The 21,826-nt window shown below is 46.1% G+C and overlaps 1 protein-coding gene across 8 annotated transcripts in view; it reads right to left on the bottom strand.

Annotated features, from left to right (window-relative positions):
• Positions 1-1,867: 1,867 nt before the first annotated feature.
• Positions 1,868-21,826, bottom strand: part of LOC121662259 (excitatory amino acid transporter 4-like) — a 38,814-nt gene continuing 18,855 nt past the window's right edge. For 3 of the 8 annotated variants that reach the window (XM_042023206.1, XM_042023207.1, XM_042023208.1), the window contains exons 3-11: positions 15,987-16,244; positions 15,022-15,159; positions 14,005-14,209; positions 13,103-13,145; positions 12,190-12,530; positions 9,769-10,002; positions 8,538-8,732; positions 7,979-8,113; positions 4,273-6,535 (exon numbers count right to left, since the gene is read on the bottom strand). In XM_042023206.1, coding sequence (XP_041879140.1) covers positions 6,337-6,535; positions 7,979-8,113; positions 8,538-8,732; positions 9,769-10,002; positions 12,190-12,530; positions 13,103-13,145; positions 14,005-14,209; positions 15,022-15,159; positions 15,987-16,200 — 1,704 coding nt within the window. In that variant the 5' untranslated portion in view covers positions 16,201-16,244 and the 3' untranslated portion in view covers positions 4,273-6,336. Of the gene's footprint in view, positions 3,542-4,216; positions 4,247-4,272; positions 6,536-7,978; positions 8,114-8,537; positions 8,733-9,768; positions 10,003-12,152; positions 12,531-13,102; positions 13,146-14,004; positions 14,210-15,021; positions 15,160-15,986; positions 16,245-20,014; positions 20,347-21,826 lie in introns of those variants that run through there. The other 5 variants (XM_042023211.1, XM_042023212.1, XM_042023210.1 and 2 more) reach the window with 5 other exon arrangements.

Here is a 21,826-nt window from a genome sequence, read left to right as displayed (position 1 = left end):
GCCATGCTGCCGGCGCGCGCGGCACTTCCGCCCTCCCGACAACGCCGGCCCCGCCCGCACGGCGGCGCGTGGCGGCGCGCACGTCCGAGCCTGCCTGTGCCTGCGGGTTCGAGCCCCGGCCCCGGCCCCGGCCCCGGCCCCGGCTGGGCGGCTGCCAGAGGGAGGAACGCGGCCGGCGTGAGTGTGGCTTTGGCCACTGCCCAGCCTTCCTTTTCCTCCTTGGTTCCCTGCAGTCGGCTGCCCAGACAGCTCCAGAATGTCTCTGAGGATGGAGACTCCATAATCTCTCTGATCACCCAGTGCCACTGCTCCGACAGCCTCTCAGTAAAAAAGTGTTTCCTGATGTTCCGAGGGAGCCTCCTGTGTTTCTTTTTGTGCCTATTGCCTCTTGTCCTGTCACCGGACACTACTGAGAAGAGCCTGGCTCTGTCTTCACACCTCCCCTAGGTAGGTATTGCTCTACATTTACGACACCCTCGAGCCTTCCCTTCAGCGGGCAGCAGTGCCGGCTCCGCCAGCCTTTTCTCAGGGCAGATGCCTCAGTCCCTCCATCGTCTCTGCAGTTCTTCGCTGCACTTTCCATGGTGTGTCCGTGGCTCTCGCAGTGGGGAGCTCACAGCTGGACACAGCACCCCGGCCATGGCCTCGGCAGTGCTGAGGGGAGGATCCCGTCCCTGAACCTCATCAGGCCAGGACAGGCAACGGCGCAGCAGTGGCTCGGGGTCAACTCAGGGTCCGGCAGAGCCCTCAGGTCCTTCTCCACAGAGCTGCTCTTCAGCAGGTTGGCCCCCGCTGTGTCCTGGTGCATGAGGTTATTCCTCCCCAGGTTCAGGACATTGCATTTCTTCTCGTTGAACTTCATGATGTTCCTGTCAGCCCATCTTTCCATCCTGTTGAAAGATTAAATTAAATTTGAAGATTCAAGGGAGCCTTGAGACTTGTCTCAGTGGTATTTGGTGAAAAGACAATAGGCAACGGGCACAAGTCGAAAGACAAGAAATTCTATTTAAACAAAGAAAAGCATTTTTACGATGGGGAAGATGGAGTGCTGGAACAGTGTGTGGAACCTGCATCCTTGGAGATGTTCAAAATCCAACCAAAGTCCTGAATGGCCTGCGCTAGTTGCTCCTGCTCTGAGCAGATGGGTTTGACTGGGGATCTCCAGAGACCCCTGAGCCAAGCTGGTGGTACCACACAGGAGTCTGCATGGCTGGGAGGACAGGAGGGGTGGACCAGATTGCAGATGCACCCCAAGTGGACTATTCAGCCTTAATGGCCCTGGGCAGCCTCCCTTGGGACCCACACCTCAGACCTGCTCATCACCTGCTGTTGTCTTATGGTCTGAATTCTGAGTCTGTGCTGTTGCCTTTCTTGGGCGCTGTGGGACTGGGGAAACCCTTTCCCCAGCAGCCCTCTTATTTAGCTTGATTCTTGTCCCTTAGGGTACAGAAGACAAGCAAAAGGGATATCAAGGGGAGAACAAACAGCTTTCACTTTGTGCAGATGCCATGCCATTAATGCAATATTTTAGCAAGTAATGGAAATCCATTATTGTTTAAGCCTCAGACCTTTTCCACATAACCTTTTTTGGGGGTGGACTTTCCAGATGGAAGTATGTGCCTATGTGCTGTCTGCTGCAGATGAAGCAAACCTCATGTAGCTTTGTCAGTTTATGGACATATGCCAAAGATGGCATCAAAGAAGAAGCTTTAGGGAAAGGCCTTGTCAAAATCTGAGATTAGTATTTGACCCATGAGGTAGGCACACGGAGATAAGAAAGTATGATACATCATGCGCAAAGTAACGTCTCTGACTTTGGAAGGTCACAGTCCTGAGGAAAAATAATAGAAAAAACATAATGGAAAAGTATTGTGGAAAAAATTCCCTTTATTTTTCAAATATGGAAACTATCTGTATTAACACTGAAAATCACAGCATGAAGAAAAAGCCATCAGGAATTAACAGAGTCAAATTGCCCAAATGCCATGAACACGCTGTACAGTACTGATTTCCAGTTCTTCTTTGGGCAGAGCAGGAGGACATACAATTTCAGGTCAGTTTTCATGGGCAGCTCTGACTCCTCGAACAATGTGCATGTATCACATACATGAAGTGACATGTGGCCTAACTGAAAACCCATATTCTTCCCAGATTTTTCCCTCTCCAAATTAGTATTGAAGAGATGTGTCCTAATCCAAGAACTCCTTGTGTATTTATGCATAGAGATAGCTCTCTGTTTCATCCCCTTTGTAATCATTAGGAAGAGATCTGTTTGCAAATAGGAGAAACTTAGAAAGTTTCTGCAAGTAGAAGCAGCAGGACTGCAGTAAAGACTGCATAAGCTCCCAAATATCTGGTAATTTTAAAAGACAATGGAAAAATTTTAAAATACCTTTCAGTTATCCAGTTTTGAAGGCTGAGTTAGCACAAGGTCAGCACTGGATTTGGAAGGGGTATAAACACTTTAGTATTCTTGACTGAGCTCTGAAAGCTTGCCCCTTGCAGACAGATGCAGTGGGGATGGGGGTCTTTGGGATGTGTACAGACAAGGACAGTGGAGAATTTTCTCTATACATTGAGAGGTTCTCATTTCATCACCAGCAGGTACAAGTCAAAATTGGCATGCATTGAGCTCCTTTCTGGGAAATCTGTCTTTGGAAGACTCATTTCTGGAATGGAATAGAACAGCCTCAGTTTTTTGTTTTAAGGATGGGGTTAAATGAGTAAATCAAGGTGGGCATCGAAATGAAATATGCAGCTTTATACACAGTGAGACTGTAATATTGGCTTTCCTTCTTGGATTAGTAACAAAAAATTTGACTGTGTATACATATGCTTGCACACATGCACTCCTTTCATATATATGGGCATATATATATATGTAAGTATATGCAAATTTCTGACAATACTTTGATGTTCAGGTACTGTAAACAGATAATCCCAATCATAATCTGGTTAACGATATGGGTAAACATCAGAGCTAAAAGCTATCAAGTGAATTCTGAAATTCCCAAAGGAAGACTGGTTTGCATTGTTGGAAAATGAGGCCTCTACTTGTTTGTGCTCTGTTAATCTTGTGTGGAAAGCAGGAAATCACAAATGGCAAGGCTGGGTGTGTACTGCTTTGTGGGAACATCTGCAAACACGTGGATGCAATGGGGTATAAAGAGTCCCTTTTGTGATATGTGGACATGTCTGCTAACAGCAACTGAAAACAGGTTAGACTCCTGCTGACTTTAATAAAAGTTATCATTAGGATCCTTCCAGATAGCTTTTAGAAATGATTGGGCTGGAAAGACCCTTTGCAATATCTCTAAGCCAGAAAGCACGTGCATATATTATAAAGCCAGAAGGGACCCTTATGACCATCTAGTATGACATTCTGTGTAACCCAAGCCATAGGACTTCCCAGAATTAATTCCCATTTGAGCTAGAATCCAATCCAGCAATCTTCTGATTCATCCTTCAGTTTGCCCTTTTTATACAGGAAGTCTCTTCAGGATTAGAATTCAATGTTTTCTTGAAAAGTTGGACAAGTAGTCTGGAAAAAAAAAAAAGAAAGAAAACCAAGAAGCAGTTCAATATGGACAAATTGAAATTACTATACTTCAATAATAATAATCAACTGCACAAACACAGGCTGGGAAATTGCTCGATAGGCAGAAGTTCTGCTTAAAATGATGTAGGAATTATCGTGTATTACCACTGGAGTAGGGTCAATGCTATCATGCTGTTGTTAAAAAATAAAGCACTTCATTGGGTTCTATAAGCAGGTCTGTTCTTTATGAAGGTTTAGACTCATGTCAGCTGAGCGGTGTTATTGATAAGCTAGTGCTGTCTTAGCTCACTGTAGATACAAGCTAATGCAGTGTATCTTAAAACTCTTTGATTAAGATCCAGTCCTTAGATAGAGCCATCTCATCAAAGTAAGAGTCTAACCTCACTAAGAGTTAGGATAAGATGAACAGACTTGAGTTTGCTGTATGTATGCGTCAGGGACAGTTATCCTGATCAGCCGATGCACAGCATGCTAACAACCATGGTAACATGAGTACAAGGTCTAAATCTTAATGTACAGGAAATATTCTTTCCTCAGTGCTCAGTAATAATAAATCTTCAGTTGGATTGTTGTGTCAAATTTTAGTCATTCCACTTCAAGAAAGATGTGGAATAGCAAGGAGAAAGTCCAGAGGAGAGGAACATGAATGATTATTACCTGTGAGGGTATATACGGGATCTGTTTAGTCTAGAAAGGAGAAGAGCAGACATTATAAAGTATTCAAACATGATAAAAAAAGTGCTACAAAGAGGAGGATAATCATTCGTTATCCAGCTCACTTGCTTCCTGCTAGAGTAGATCTCTTGTCAAAATAAGCAACCTGCCTTCCACAGTCAGCAAACAACTTGCTGCCTTACAGTCTGGAGCCAGCCACTGCTAAACAGAACACACACTTCTAGTTACCCTGTTCTGCTACCAGTCTTACATGAAAGAGAGGCATTTGTGCATTTATCTCAGGTTCCCAATAATATGTCCAGCCCATAAAAATAGAATACTCTGCCTACAAGATGTGGAATGTGGCAGCATCAATATATAACCCTGAAGTTTCTGAACAACTAAAAAGAGCTTCAGGATCTGGCTTTGAACGTCTCAAGAAATGTGTTTGAGGAAGCTTTGTTAGTGCTGGGGAGGGCAGCATGGTGTGAAGTTGTGATTGGCAAAGTCAGCTCCAGCAATGCTTCTGAGGTCTTCTTTCCATCATGTGCACCTCTGAGTGTATGGCTGTGGCTAGGGATGAAAAACATCAGTGTGTAAAGCCAGGATAGAGCGGTGTCAGTGACATAGTGGGTTGTGAATAATGAGCAGACCTCAAGTGAAAGCTGCCCAGTTTAGATAGTTCCTTGGTGGAGCAGGAGGCTGCTCACTGCTGTTCCTGCTCTTAGCCATTGTCAAAAGCAGGACAGCTACACTGCAGCAGCCCCAACACTGTGGATCATTAACATCTTCCAGGCTGAGTATGGACATTCATTTTCTGGATGTTCATGGACCTGGATGTTATGGAGCAAATCCTAGTAGTCCTGTTCACTGGTGTGAGAGATACCACCTGTATTCCTGGCCATGCCAAGGACGGGGGAGAGAGCATGGATGAAGCATGTCCCTACTTCTATCTTTAGCCTCTGAGATGTTATGGATGTAATTTGGGCTTATGTCCAAGTGCGTTAAACAGAAGCTGAATTCCATTTGGTAGGAACTGAAAAATATATCCTGAATTTTTAACTTTGGGGTCTGGCAAACTTGTGCAAGCGCTAAGAAGAGGTTTGGCTCTGCCTATAAAAGATAAGGAGCTGTAGAAAGACAGAGGTATTTGAAAGCACATTCTAGAGCAATGTGACTGAGGGGAAGTCACTTCTGAAAATGGGCACAGATGAGCACAGGAACCATTTTCTTCGGAATCTTGTGATGAGGAGTGAAACTGTTTCCTGAGCAAATCTGGCATGGCAGGGAGTCATTCCTGGCATGTATGTACCACTTGGCTGCTCATGTGGGCAAATTGTTCTAAACTTTGTGTTTCCCCTCCTGGTTTCAGCAGGAGGAGAAGAGCTTGCTAAAGAGAAATGAAGTTAACTGGGTTTTGGCAGAACTTGGTGGAGGAAAGAGCTGTTTCAAGACCAAATAATGGATATAATAATTTTTTTAGCTGTTTGCTTCTTTGACAATCCTTTAGGATTTTCCACTAATGAGAAGCCTATTGACCCCTATTGGTGCTACCAGCCATCTGTCCCTGTTGTATGATCCCACATTCCTTCAGGAGGTGGGTGACTCTAGTATCTGCAGCCAGACCGGTTGCCAGAGGAGCTCTCATGAAGCATCAAGTGCATATCTGTGCAAACACCAGGACTGTGAGCAAGGAGGTCAATGCTAAAAGCTTGTTTGGGTGAAGGTACTAACCAAGTGAAGACTTTGCAGCTGCATCTTGTAGGACAGAGTTATGGCAACATTTTGGTACCAGTCCACAGATGGTGGTGTTCCCGACTCACCTGGCTACTTCAGAAATAAAGGAGCTCCTAGTCCAGCTCCTTCACTGAGTCTTCTTTACTCAGTGTCTAACTATTGGGCCTCATAAAAATGACTAAATCAGGCTTTCTTTGCAGTTTAATTTTGTCCTCTTTAATGCCAGTCAGAGAGAAATGAGGGAAAAACAGGATTAGGGAAGACTGCATATGGCAGAGGCAATAGAAAAGTGAGTGTCTTGCACAGTGGGTCTTTGTCCTCCACTCTGGACTTCTGTTTCAAGTTTTGGCTTTTTACAGCATTAATCTCTGATCTGCTGCCCGATTTCACAGTGCTGTCTCCCTTCTGGAGTGCCTGTGGGTGTGATTCTGTGGGCAAACCAGGTGAGAGAGCTGTTGTTTCTCCTCTATCCCAGAATTACCAAGTTCGCAGTCTTGCGCATCCAGCTCATGCCGGGAGAGATGCTCCACAATGCCAGCCCCCAGAGAATCCCCCAGGACATTGGTAGTTGTTCTAAGGCGGTCCCTGAAAAATCAGAGAGAAAAACAAAATACAGTTTCATAGTAGCAGCTAAGGGGGTGAAGATTATTTCAAGAAACATCTTCAGTGAAACTTTTCCCACTTTCTAAGAGTCACTCAACACTCAACTCAACTTCAACATTGACAGGAAAATGACTCCCAGAGAGCCTTCCTTGACTGACATCCTTGAGCTCAAGCTTCACATTCATTCCTGTTTTGTTGCATTCCCAATTTCTTACTGAAAAGTTTTGGACTTGACACAAATCAAGAGGAAGGTTGCTCTGTTTCTATGTGGACACTGTCCTTTCCAAAGGCCTTGCTGCAGACTCAGATGGCCTCACCACATCTGTTTCACTTAAGTGGCATTTGGTTTTACAAAAAGTGCTGAAATTCTGGTGCAAACCTATGACAGCGCTGCTGTGGACTCAGATTTCCTCAGCATGAACGGCATGTGCTAAGACGAGGCACCCAATTCTTTGTGCAAAACAGCATATCTAAAAGCCCCTTTGCAATGAGATATTCTCCACAACTACAACAGTATGTCAGAGCTGTTGAAGCTGTCACCGGTCCAGCGCCCCATCAGGTCCTTCAGTGGTAACAACTGAAGTTACCACTGTTTCAATCAGCAGCATCTGATTGAAATAATCTACTCTTGAGTAAGCACAAGAAGTAACTTAGCATATTAGGAGGCAGGGCTCTTCCCAGCCAAGGCTGTTCTCATGCACAATCCACAGGAGAAGTGGAGGTGTTGGGCAAAACTGTTTCCAACTGGTCAGCCATGGCTGGAAGCAGATTTTGGTTGCTTTGGCTACAAACCAGCAATACAAGATACAGAAGAACAGAGGAAACACTGACAGTGTATCCATCTGTCAGGATTTTGGTGTTTGAGAAGACAGAGAGGTGGGACTGTGCACAAATGCATTCTTCAGTCTGGTTCCTAAGAGCACTCCTATAAAATCACTGGTCCCAAGTGATTTTATTTAAAAAGGAAAGAAAGCTGAAATGTAGCAGTGTGGCTGAGTAGCTGCACCCATCTAAACACTCTTCAACTTTGTACAGCCCAGTCTCATCCCTCTTTCAGTGTTTGGTAACCCAGAACTATCATTCTGTAGTGTGGATTTGCCTATTATTGGCACAACCTTTCCCTATGACTCTGCAGATAATTTCTGGGTTCATTTAAAGATAAAGAAAATGGAGGACATTCTGTTTGGTCACCAGGCTGATCAGCAAGCAACCTCTGATCCCTTGGGTCACTGAAGCACATGGCGAAAACTCCAGCATGGGCAGAGAGGGCTACTGTGCAAAGGTCTGATGGATAGAGGCATGTTTTAAGCTTAGTGGTACAGGCTACTGCGCCTGCTTTTAGCAGAGACATTGGGAATACAGGTGAGGTCTGTAAGCACTGGCAGGAGTGCACAGCAGTGCATGCCTGCTGAGCAAGGAACTTACAGAAACCAGTCCACAGCGATGATCAGTGTAATATCTTCAGTAGGCAGCCCCACTGATGTCAACACTATAACCATTGTCACCAGTCCTGCCTGGGGAATACCTGCGGCTCCGATGCTGGCTGCTGTGGCAGTGATGCTGGAGGGAACAGGAAAGCAGAGCTATCAGCAAAGGGAAGAAGAGAGGTGGTTGCATTTTCAGAAATGTCAGGAAGTAGCTCAAACTCATCGTCTTGGCAGCCTTTCTGCCCTGGTCACCAAGAAGGATTGTGGCACATGGGACATCAACACAATGCCAGGCTGCCCCTGCCAGACACCCCCTCATAACAGACCGCGCACCACAGCTTTTCCTAAGACCTGGACATGCAAAAGGGCTCAAGTGGAGCCTCAAAGACATGGTGTCCATATGTGCTTTGACACCTGGAGCTGTAGTACAACCCTTCTTTCCCATACTTTTGCATACTAATTGCATCTTCTGAGCAAAAGAGGAACCTGATCACACCTCAGATAAGCCAACAAAACTGAAACCCTTTCTGTAGTCCCAAAACTCTTTCAAAAGTCACCTTATTGTGATGATTTGCCCAAAGTCAAGTTCATAGTTGTTGACTTGTGCAATGAAGATGGCTGCAAGGGCCTCGTACAGGGCAGTGCCGTCCATGTTAATTGTGGCTCCCACAGGCAGTACAAACCTCGTGATGCGCCTGTCCACACCATTGTTTTCTTCCAGGCACCTGAAGGTTATGGGCAGAGTTGCTGAGCTGAAACAAATACAAAACCACATGAATTGCATGTGTGCTGACTTTGTAAGAAGGACTAAGCCTCTGCCTGGTTTATGACCTTACCCACCTGCTTTTTCACCCTGCCATGTGAGCCAGAGGCCAGAAGCTGCTAGGAGAAAGAACAGTCTAAACAAGGCTTCCTCAGATATGATGCACGCTGCAGTTGCACATTCAGACATGGCTTTCCTCAGGGGGTTGGGACAGGGGCTGTATAACCCTGAGGCTGATGATGCCGGTATAACACCAAAAGAAGGAGGATTCAGGGTACACAGGGCAGACCCTCAAGACCAGAACTCCTTTTTCTGCTATTAAAAAAGCTTGAGCCCTTTCTCACCCCTCTCAGTCCATAAGACAAGAATGACATGTTTGAGAATATATCTGGCAGAGAAAGCAAAGAACTGTTTCTGAAAGAGAACATGAACAGAAAAAAATGCTATGTGTTTTGGTATGAGAATGTATGTGGAAGAGCCTGTTATGTGCTTGCCAGGAAACGAATACAACAAGAAACATAGCACTCAGTGAAACAACAGTTACCTACCATCCCTTGCTTTGGCTGTGTGACATAGCAGTGTGAGTCATTGAACATACCAGTGTTGATGCCTTTGCCCATGTCTCTGTGAGGTTTAGTGACAGCTGCATATAGTCTATGTGCCTGGGAGAGAGAGATGTGAAAATGTGTGCAAGTACATGTGTGTGAGAGGTATGTGCATGTGGAATAATGCAGAAGGATTTGATATTTGTCCTGAGTTCAGCATTTCAGTGGTAAGCAAAATCACCCTCGTGTTTGGTCAGGAGGAATATGGGCCATTCAGTGATGGTCAGAGCTGGTCATGTGACTAGGGCTCCTGAGCAGGACAGTGGGAACCTTCCCACTCCCAAATGAGTTTGGCTCGTCCACTGCAAAAAGCCGCTAGTGCTAGAAATGGTGAGACCACAGTGCTGCATTGAGAGCAGTGAAGTGCTGAGGTGCGGTATCTACATCAACCCCAACCCCACTCCTACGCAGCCATCGTACCTGGAGGAGGTGCCCAGGGCTGTGATGAGAGCCTGCAGGAGCCCTGCAATGAATGCCCAGGGGTTTCGGTGAGTGACAATGAAGTAGAGCAGGGGCAGGATGCAAAGGGCATGAATGAGGAGTCCAACGATGACAGTGAGCGTGTACATCCCCAGCTGGCCTCCCATCACTGCTAGGTCATCCATCTCCAGGATTTTGCCCGCAATTAAAAACATGATCCCAACTGGAGCATACCTGTGACAGAAATACAAGGCCGATGTTCAGGACTGGCTCCCACACTTTCACACCAGCTTTAACGCATGCTGTCTGGATAAATCCTCAATAAGCTAGCATACCATAAGTGCTCATTGAGCCTAATCACTGGATGATACTGCTGGTTTCTTTTCTAGAAACCTGGAGAGAGCTGGGACTTGTTCATCCCATGGTCAAAAATCAGCTCTTGGTGCATGCCTGGGGACCACAGCACTCTGTTGTGCACGCAGCTTGGGCACTGGTGGTTTCCTCCTCCTTTTGGGTTTTTTACATTTCTACAATACTCCTTGTAGAATTGATGAGGAAGGTTATGTAGAGAAACCTTCGGAGTCCCTTCCTTTCCTAACAGAGCTTGGGCTGAGAATGTGGTTTTTTTCCCCTGAGAGGCACAGGAAAGTACAGGAGAAACAGGGAATCAGGGAGTAAAGCAAGAGCATCCTATAGGCTCTGGGATATCAGCCTTGCTGTCTTCAGATGCTCACATTTAAGGAATATGAACATCTAGGGATTCCAGATCTGGTGTAACAAGGACTGGGCACACCAACACCTGTAAAAGCAGCCGTGGCTTGTCTAAAACCCCATTTTGAGGTACTCTGCTATCTTTTCCATTCCTTGTGTCTTGCGCGCCCCCCCCCCCCCCATAACAATGCAGCTGACAAGCAGCAGTGAGACTCCACAAAAAAGACATAAGACAGATATGGAGAGAATCATGGGCACTAATATAATAACCAGACCAAAGAAAATTCCAGCTCCATGGCCACACCTCTCAGGGCTGGGCCTCCGCAGCTCAAGAACTCACATGCAACTCATGCACAAGGCGCAGAGGTCCACATGCCAAACTCCAGCTTAGCCTGGGAGGTTTGGAAAAGTTTCAGGAAAGGATTTAATAAATATTTCATTTCCTCTGACCTTCCTATTAGAACACATCCTTGGCTGCAGCCAGTGACCAGATCTTCCCAGGAAAAACAAGCTCCTGGGAGATGGTCTGCAGATTGTGGCTACAGGAAGGCATGCACAGGCAGTCTCCCAAGTGTAACCAGTGTTCTATACTAAACACCCTGCCTTCCTTCATCTAAAGGGAGGTTTAAGGAGGGGTGTTGAAGGTCTCTGGAATAGTGTGCAGCTCTACTTGTTCCACTGTGCTCATGCTCTCCCTTCTGTGCCCTCAGGCAAGTCTTACCTCTTCTTAGGAAAGCAAAGCCCCAAGTTCTGGTTCAGACATGGAGTAAAAGATCCCAGGGGCGTGGGGCTTCCCAACATCTGCTATGAGCTCAGACATATTCTTCCCCTTTGTGCCTTTTTCTGTAAGGCCTGTCCTGCTGTGCTCAGGATTTTTCTCTGAGATACAAGACTATGACTTACAAGACCAAGGAAAGAAAGCTGGAGTGATCCAAAATGGGAGAGGGTGTCGGGCTGACAGATTTCTTCCCTGTCAGACATTTGTGTGTATTTTTCCAGACTTGCATCTGTCCTCTTTTGCAGGACCTGACAAAACTTTGACCCCTAACTGGGTAAAAAGCTTAAAATAACAAGATTTGGTAAAATTCTGCCTTCTAGATTAGACTTGTCTCAGCAATACCTTGTTTGTCTGGATCACGTGTCATAGGCAGCCTTACACAGAGAGCAGTGAGCAGCTGAGCTCCAGAGGCATCGGGATCTGGGAGACCTCAAACTGAAAGGCAGTAACTTTGAGCTGATCCTCTCAACCCAGCTCAGCTCTCAGAGCTATTGCATTACTGCATACCGCTGCCACCCTGAAAGCAGGAAGGTAGCAAGGGGTTACTGGGATTCATAGCTAAGTCAGACTCCTGGAACACAGCTGGAAGGAAAGCTTTTGGTGAGAAAGCCTCACACCCTACTCCTGTTGGTAAGGCTAAGAGATCTTCCACTCCAGCTCTCTGGTCTTCCAAGGATGTTTCCAGAAACCTCAAGAAAAGCAAGTCCTGGTGTACCTGATATTTCTAAGGTAAAAACAAAAAGAACAGGAAATGAAATGTGAACAAATATCCCATCCAGACTTTTCCCTCCAGCTTGATGGAGCCAAAGTAGAGCTGTGCCAATCTGCTTTTCCTGTCTTGTGCATGAAATCCTTAAAGCTACCCCACTTCTCATCATGTCAATGGAAACTGCACCTGCAGACCTCCTGCTCCAACCGGCCGTGCTCCTCACCAGATGATAATGGCCACCAGCCTCATGATGGCTTCGTTGAGGCAGTTAAAGAACTCCCGCAGGGCCCGTCCCTTCTGCTTCATGCTGCCGATCACCAAACCGAAGCACATGGAGAACACTACCAGCCCCAGCGCGTTCACCCCATTGGCTGAGCCCGGGATGGGAATGACTTCTTCAAAGGTCAGCACCTCGGAGATGGTTCCCAGGGCATGAGTGACGTTCTCCATGATGCTGGTGAAATTCTCAGGCACAGGGATCTGAGTGGTTGCCACACCTGCTGTGACATTGCTGCTGTGGAGGATGGTTCTGGTGAAGACCCTGGTGCTGTACTGCGTCTTGTACTGAAAAGACACAGATTATCAGATGCACCTACAGGTCCTAGTTCAGTTGCTCAGGACACATGCTAGGCTCTTACATCCCTTCTTAAAGAAAAGACAGTACTGCAAGTTGCTGTTGACCTGTGTGGGAAACTTGCTTTGCCTGTTCTTAAGGTCCCCAGTGTAGTGCTTTCATCAGAAAGTTCAGAAAGTTCATAGAGGGGGAGGTCAAAAGCATCTCATGTTGCTAGGACTGAGATATTCTGGCTTCTCTGAGAACCCTTTGTGCTGCTTCTAAGGGCACTAGCACTGCAGAAGAGACAGCTTCTTGGAGACTCTGCTCCATATCACTGCCAGGCCAAGCCTGCTACCTGAGATCATGCAAACCCTTCCTGCCTCTGTGGGATGGGATGGAGGTTGAAGCTCCCATCTACAGACAGTTTGAAAAGCTTGCATGGGGGATGCTATAATACAGACTAACATCTGCAGTGCTTCCTGCAGAAGTCAGACCTGGGGAATAAAGTACTATTCCATCCCTCAGAGAAGTAGATAGGACCACGGTCGAGGGCACAGGGCACAGAGATGAGATTTCATACCTGTTTGAAGCAGGCTTCTACCAGGTTGGGCGGGAACATATTCCTGCAGTAGATAAAACATGGAAAGAGTTATTGTCCTGTTGAACTAGGAAGAAAACATGGGCTTCCTGGCCAACTTCTTTGTCCTGGGGCAGTGTCTGAGGTCACAGCTTTCACAATGTCTACTCAAGCCCTTTTTGATCTGACTGACAGAAGAAGGGAATACACTGATGTGGACCTAGCACCTCTTGCATCTTGTCAGACTCCCACTGCATGTTTTCAGACTCCAGAAGTTTATTCAGGTGTGTGGAAAGAGATGACACACATACCGTCCTCGTATGTAGTTACGTTGTAAAACCATCAGCAAACCCAACCAAGCCTTGAAACAATATATTACAACTGTTTAATACACTGCCTTGCTCTCAGTCTCACCTCTACAGCTGTCATTTGAGCTCTCTGTTATCCTGTACCTCACAAACATGCCTTTATACCACTTGAGATGGTACAGCTTTGCAATTCACTGAGAAAGGTCACAGCAAGGGAAGAAGAGGCAATGCCTTGGGAACCACTTCCTTGATTTCCTTTGGTCATTGAAGATGGATATTTGGAGTAGCCTTTGCTGGGTGAATTTCTGAAAGGTAGGTAGCCACTGGTAGTTTTCATTACTTGTTTTGTTGAGCACACCTTGACCTTTACATTAATATCTCTGGAGAAGGGCTGGACTCCGGGCCAAGCACTCAGTCTCGGAGTGACAAAGCTAGTTCACTAGACTAGGCTAGAAGTAGTAGACTTGCCAAGACTCAGCCATTAACCTCTTTCCCTAAGATTAAATGCCTAAAGCTGTGATACTTCAAAAGGACACTCCATGGAGGAATGTAATCTCATTGATACGGTCTCAACATGAGACCATCTTGTTCACCTACCTCACCAAATCCATGAAGGCATCTGTGGTCTGCACCTGCTCAATACTGCCTTCCCGGTGAAGTTTGTCCTTAGATCCTTTTCCTGGGTGTATGATGATCACCATGAAGATGCCGATGAAGACAGCTATGATTGTGGTTACCATGTAGTAGATGATAGCCCGCATCCCCATCTTCCCTGAGACTCTGCTATCCAGTGAGGCCATTCCTGGGGTGTCACATAGAGAGACAAGGTGAGGAAGCCTATCATCTTAGAGAGAAAGGGAAAGCTTGAGGAAGATTCAAAGGGTGCAAGGTACATGCATGAGTTGGACAGGGAGCTAGGGTCTCTAGGAAGCACAGCCTACAAGGGACAGAATTTGGAGTTCCAGGATGATGTTGATATGGAAGAATGTGGCTTGTGGTCATGAAGAAGCATAGCATTGGTGGATCTTAGGCCGCATTTAGAAATGTAGCAATTTTCTTTTAAACCTCTCAGAAGGGAAATAATCCTCTCCTAGTACATTGGGCCTTTCAGTCCCTAATGGTGGGATGTTTCCGCAGGTGGAACACCTTGCAGTCCCTTCTGCTGTCTGAAAGCTTGGCTGTCTGTCATGTCTTCCTTGAGGATCTGGGTGAAACAAGCCCTCTAGCCGGTGATCAACTTCAACCCTTTTGGACTGACATAAATTAACCTTCTCTAGGCTGGAGGAAACCTGAAGTTGATTTGGGGAACAAACTTGGAGACATTTGAGGTTATGTAGGATAAAATCCTTGTTAATGCTGAAGTGCTGGGCATTGGAACCACAGCATTGTGTTCTCCCTGGTCTTCTGAGAAAGCACAAGGTCTTCTGCTTCTCTGTGCCACTACTGAGCCAGCAGGGGTCTCAGTGTGGATCATGTTCACTATGGCTGTAGGTTTGGGCTTGTCACTACTAGCCAGGCTAATCCAAGCACCTCCAGCTGGGTCACGAAGAGGTACCCGAACAACAGCTTTGCTGCCCATTGTCTTGGCTGAAAGCAGCAGAAAGCACTTCTCACCTGTAATCAAGCTAGAGACAATGAGAGGAAGAACCAGCATCTGCAGCATACGCATCAGCAGCTCGCCGGGGAAGGAGAAATACTTGATCTGGCGATAGGTCAGCTGGTAGGGCCGGAGGGAGAAGGCCAGGATAATCCCTGTGGATCAGCAAGGGATGAGAATGGAAGTGTGTCAGTGTGATCCAGTGGTCTGTCCCTCAGTCCTACAGTGCAGCTTTTCTCTTTCTCATCTACTGCCAGCTCCTCCTCTTCCCAAAGGAACAAATGCTCATTTTCTAAAAGGCTGTGATCCAGTTTTTACTGTATGCTCTCTCTCCCTCTGACATATTTATGTGCACAGGAGCCTTGTGCGAAACCACAGGTCTCCTTGTTCCCTGTCTGTTGCTCTTCTAGAGTCTGTTCCCAAGAAGCTCATGAATACAAAATGCTGTGATGAGAGACATGATCTCCCAGACTAAAATAAGTGTGGCTACACAGTTCAGATTCTCTGTCTACCCACCTCTTAAAGCTGAGTTCAGCCAGTTAGAGACATATAGCCTGGATCAAAAGCTAGGGACAACCTGCTATGTGCTAAGCAGATTTGGTGTGCATTGTATCATGGCCATTTGCAGCGGTTCTGGTCTTGTCAGGCTAAAGCTGTGGGAGGAATCAGAAAAGTCCTTGTGCCTACAGCTGCACTCACAAGATGCCTCTGAAGAAACCGGGATGATTTGTACAAGAATTGGTTGAGTTGGACCATCAAACTCTTTCTGTTGTAGACTGTTTCTATACTGCAGCCAGAAAGGATCAACAAGGACTCCCTCCCACAAACACACTCTCTGTGGGGCCTCTTGTTCTTGCACACAAAAGGACTCATGATGTGGCAGCACTTTGAGCTGTCATCCCATAAAATAAAATCTTTGTAAAATAAACAAACATTTCCCCATATTTATAAATGGTGCCTGGTGTTGCCACCAGCTCCGTACCTAGTAGGACCGCAGCAATGGTGAAGAGGACAAAGGCATTTCTCCTGAAGAAGCTTTTAGCACTCTCAGCAGTGATGCTGTGCATCCGCTTCTTGGCCCGCGCCGCCCGCTTCTGCACAGCCTGCCGGAACCGCTGCACCCGGCTGTCGGCGTGGAGCCGCTTGGCTGCATCCTCATTGAGGAACAGGCTGTTGACATGGCTCTGCTCACTCATGGTCAGCACAGCTGCTCAGTCCTCCAGGCACAGCTCTGCCTACCCTGGCCAGGGAGAAGAACAGGCAGGAAAGCATAAGCTGTGGCACATCTTGCCTTTGTCTTTAGGTCATTTCCCTGGGGCCTGCTTAGGAAGGTTTATTTAAAGTTGATTAATGAGCTCCTCTGACCATCTACAAGGAGCAGACCTTGGGGAAGGCTATCTAAAGGACTGCCAGGGTCTTGTCACTACTGCTTTGGTGCCTCTAGAGAAGCTCTGGCCTCTACAGCACCCAGCCTGCACTGAGGAGTGGCTTATGTTGGCCTGGGCAGCCAGAAAGGGCTCCACAGCCACTCAGGAGTTTGAGCACTTTGGAATGGAATTTATTTTTCTCACCTGGCAATAAACCCCTTTCCCATATACAAACTCTTCCAAACAAAACCAAGCAGCAAACAACATTTCTGACATACCTCCAAGGTGGACAGGTCCCTACCACAACAACTTTCCCCATGACAGTGAGTGGCGCTGGCTGTTTCTGTAGAAAGGAACATTACCCCCTTGCTTTCCATGGAGCCTGAGGATAACACTTTATTTACTGACTTTCCTTTGAAACACAACAGGAGTTCCAAGTAGTATCTCTTTTCAAACTCCACTGACGGGATTAACCTGATGTTCTGCCTTCATAAGTTCAGTTCATAAGACTGAAATCAAACCTACTCCGAAGAGATAAATAAAGAACAAATGCTGCTCCATTACCAACTGGCTGCAAGACCTGGACAGTCTACTGTACTTTTTTACTGTTATTTCCATATTCCTCAGAAAAAAAGAACAAGGGAGCTACACAGGCAAACCAGTCTCTAGAGTGCTAGAAGGCACCAGCCACCCAACAGTTCTCATAATGAGGAAGATTATTGCCTGACTATGCAGGTGCCATTTTCCTTCTGTTGCTGTGCCTTGACAGAAGGAAGGTCTGAAAATGATTCTTGTTCCCAAGAGTTTGCAAAGATAGTACAATCCTAAATGAAACCAAAGAAGAAAAAAGTCACCTTAGCACATCAGCAAGTGCTGGAAGACCTTCTTTGGTGTTGCAAGTCAAATTAAGAGCTAGTCCATTTGTAATCCTAAATTTAAATCAAAGAAGCCCTCACAAATGAGACTATATTCTCTATAAATTACACACCTAGTATCTTCCATCTGGACCCAGATAAATGCCTATCACGAACTGAAGACATTGCCTTAAAGAGGAGCTGCTTCGTGGTACAAGATTGCAAGGTCATGTGCATGGAAGCTGGAGAAAAACCTCCATTCTGAGAGAAGGTATGTTTGTATAGATGCTAATGCCTTCATGAAGTTCAGAACAGGAGAGACACACCTGAGGTGGCCCAGCCAAGTCACCCGAAGCCCTCCCAAAGCTAAGCTGCGCAAAGGCCACTGGCAAACATGATGGGTATTTGCTGCAGAAACCTTGCAGTGCTGCTGTGGTCACCCCAGCTTTTGGATCAGCAAACAGCATTCCATGCATTTTGATCCATTCATTCCAGCTTGATCAAGCATTCCATTCCTTACTATACCACCCCACTTTTATCTGCTGATGGAGACAATACACACCAGACTGTGTGAAAACTTTGCCTGTCTTCCTTCTTCTCACTGCCAGTCCTGCTTTTCACAGCTACACATGAGAAAAAGAAATTGCAAGATTCTTTCAGTATATTAAGATTGTGCCTCCTGAACCTGACAGTAGGTTTAGAAACTTAATTCAATCCCCTTGTGCCCCACAATAAACTTGTATCATTTATAGCCTTGCAGATTTAGAGTTGAACAAATAACCCAGAACAGGTGACACAGGAACACACCCAGGTGGTTTGAATGTCTCCAGAGGGAGACTCCATGACCTGCCTGAGCAGCTGTTCCAGTCCTCTGCCACCTTCAATGTAAAGAAGTGCTACCTCACGTTGAGGTGGAACGTTTTGTGGTTTCGTTTCAGGCCATTACTCCTTGTCCTGTTGCTTGGGCATTCAAATGCTTCCTAATGTCCAGTCTGATCCTCCCCTGGCACGACTTTGGACCATTCCCAGTTGTGCTGTCCTTGGATCCCAGAGAGAACAGTCCAGCACCTCCCTCTCCACATTCCCTCCTCAGGAAGCTGCAGAAAGCAATGCTTCTCAACCTCCATTTCTCTGAAGGGAAAGCCCAGAGTCCTCAGCTGCTCCTTGTAGGACATGCCTTCCAGCTCTTCACAAGAAGGTTCACCCTCCATTCCCCTCCTCTGGACATGTCTGAGGACCTTCACATCCTTCTTCAATGTTGGGGCCCAGCCCTGCACACAGTGCTCCATGTGAGGCTGCAGCAATGCTGACTGCTATGGGATAGTCCCCTCTCTGGACCTGCTGGTCATGCTATATGTGATGTCTCCAGCATGCAATTTGCCCTCTCAGCTACCTGGGCACACTGCTCACTCCTCTTGAGCCCGCTGCCAATCTGCACCCCCAGGTCCCCCTCTGCTTGTCAGCCACTCCTCTCCCATTTAGACTTGCATCCAGTGTTACTCCCTCCCAGCCGCAGAAAACAGCACTTGGACTACTTCCATTTCATGCCTGAGATAGCCCAATGCTCCAATCCATCAAAATTCTTCTTTGAGGCCTCTTGTTCCTCAAGAAAGTCAACAGCACCTCCCAATTTGGTATTGTCAGCAAGCTTGCTAATGGGATATTCAATTCCTGCATCTGGATCATGGATCAAAATACTGAACAGTACTGGCGCCAGGGTTAAGCCCCAAGGACACCACCAGTGACTGCTCACCAGCCAGACACAGCCCCATTCACTACAACCATTCAAGCCCTGCCATCCAGCGGGATCTTCACACTGCACACCATCAGCTCACCTCTCCCACAGCTGGACAGCTGTCCAGAAGGATGCTGTGAGAGACAGTATCAAAAGCCTCACTAAAAGCCAGGAAAACTGGATGCGCCACCTTCCCTTTGTCAGCTTGGGATGTGACCTCAACCTAGAAGGAAATCAAACTGGTTAAAGAGGATTTTTCCTCTGTGAACCCGTGTTGAAGACTGCATTATTCTTCAAATGCTTTTCAGTAGTATTCAGTAGGACCTTCTCCATAATTTTTCTAGAAACTGACATTAGACTCACAGATCTGTAGTTCTTTGTGTCTTCCCTCACACCTTTCTTGTGGATTAGAATAGCATTGGCTTGCTTCCAAGTCAGCAGGGATGCCATGAGGCTTCCTACAGTAGAACAGATTACCACCTGAGGCAATCACTTCCAAAAGGAGAACCATCAGAGAAAGTTTCAAACTCCAGACACTCTTTTTCTTACTCCCAAACCACTCACTCTTCATCAAACGATCCAGCACACATTGGTAATGTGAAGTGCTGCCTTACTTTGATGTGGAAAGCTCCAAACTGTTCAGTGAAGAGAAAAGTCACATTGATGGCTCTGAAATCAGCCACGACAGACTTTCTACACACAAACCAGACTTCTCATTTGCTCTGGTGACCTGAGGAGACCCATGTTGAGTAGGGAAATGTGGGCTCCCCCTCCTCCAAACCTTGCCTTTCTTAGAGCTGGACCATACCACAGCAATGGCAGAAATTCCTGTACAGGGAAGGTAAGAGCAGAACCCACAGATATAAAGGGACTCACCCAATCTTTTCTCTAGATGTCTCCCCATCTACGTGCACTGGAAAATGTATTTTTGTCCGAAGAAAGTGAAATTTCTATCTTGATATGGGAAAATACAGGATTAATCATTAGATCCCATGTTGCACCATGTGTTCAGCTACCTTCTTAGAGCAAAAGTTATTGCACAGAAGGAACTCACCAGCAGATCTTGCTCCTTTGATGTCCCCACCCTCTTGCTGGCTTGCTCCCTTTTTCTATCTGCATATTTTGCAATAGAGCAGCCCCCTCCACAGCACATTCTCTCTGCGTCGCTGGTCTGGAATTGTGTACATATTCTCTCTTGCATCAGCTGGAAGTTCTCAGACTGCTGCAGTAAATCACCAAAATTCTCTTGTCAATGGCTTGGATTTTCCTTTTTGTGAGGAAGAAGATGGCTTTGATCTCTCAGTGAAGGTTCCTCTATCCATGGCTGCTTCACCAGTCTCCACTCTGCCAGAAACACTGAGATATTTGAGAGCATTTTTGGAGGTAGCTTCAAGGCTTGAGCAGGGAGCACAAGATATTTTGCAAGAAAGTTCAGTGTTGCAAAACTAATGCCTAGTTCCTGGCAGTGAGGTTTCACATAAACAGAGGAATTTTGGCTATTTTAGGGGTATCAGTCAGATGCTGGTGAAAGAGAAAAATGGGGAAGGAAGACTTCTGCACTACATTTTGTCCTGCTCTTTGCAGATTTTTCCATGGTTATCTCCCCATCTATCCAAGGAGATTTCCAACATGAGGGGAGGAGTGCAATAGAGCTTAAGGACTTATAAAGAGCTAGAAAACAGGGAATCTCCAAATCAACTGAGATGCATCTGTTCCAACTTGAACCGGACATTAAAGAACATTTGTCCTCTTTATCTTTTGTCTGTGCTAAAGCAGCCAACATCAGACAAGCTGGCACCACCCAATGTGCAGCATCTTCCCATGAGCACGTTTTAAAGACAGAAGATATTAACATTCTGGTTGAAGGGAGGTTGGAGATAGCCGTGGCACACTTACAGTGCTGGAGAGCCAAATGTGGGAGCATCGGGGCAGGTTTGCTTCCCCTTCTCACAAATTGTATAATTTTGGCCCCACAAAGTTCTACAAAAGGTTAGAATCTGAGAGTAAAATATTGTACACAGCAGAAAAACTTCCTGAAATAGTATCTTGAATGTAATCTTTGACTACAGCCTCTGTAAAGACACACAGCCTCTCACATCTTTGTCCATGCCCCTCTCCCAGAGAAAAGACCAGCTTGTTTAAATGGAGAAGTAGGGAGAGCAGGAGAAGTAAAAAGCAATCTTCAAATGCATCTAGTTGAAGGAAAACCCACATCAATAAGGATAGGGCCTCAGTGTCAGATTAGTCAGGGTTTTTAAAAAACTTCTGTCAACGATCATGTATGAAAGGTTTTTAAAGCAATGGATATGAAAGGGAGTGAAAGGGGAGATCCCCTTTTCATCATCACTTGTGGTGACAGGCTGCCAAAAGAGATTTCAGTTGTGAGGTCCAAAAAGAAAGTGTGCGAGGGCTGAGCTGTCCATCTGCTCACAAGTGGCAGGAAGAATCATCTGCTCTATACATAAATGAAAAGCACTAAACACAGAAAGAAAAACTCTTGATTCCAGTGACTCACAAAGAAGCTGGAAAGACCACAGACTGACAGAAAAAAGTACTAGGAATTATTTGGGAGACATTAGGGGACAAAGAAGAAAATACAGAGCATATTCCATCCCTGAGAGGATAAGTGGCAGCTGGGACAGAGTTAATTTTCCTCCTAGTGGTTGGTACAGTGCTGTGTTCAGAATTTAGGGTGAGAGTAATCTCAGACTTTGTCTTGTGATAAAGTGAAAGTGCCAAGACACGAATTGCACTTGTGGGAATGATACAGCTTTCACGTTGCAACATTAAATGCTTGAAACTGTTGAGATTTTTAATATTTGGAAACCCATATGCACATCTTCAATATTGCTACATCACAACAACA

The sequence above is a fragment of the Corvus kubaryi genome, unplaced genomic scaffold (genome assembly GCF_017639235.1).
Source record: "Corvus kubaryi isolate FWS band 111438036 unplaced genomic scaffold, C.kubaryi_AGA036_p1.0 37241, whole genome shotgun sequence".
NCBI lineage: Eukaryota > Metazoa > Chordata > Aves > Passeriformes > Corvidae > Corvus > Corvus kubaryi.
This window is presented reverse-complemented; position numbering and strand designations above follow the sequence as displayed.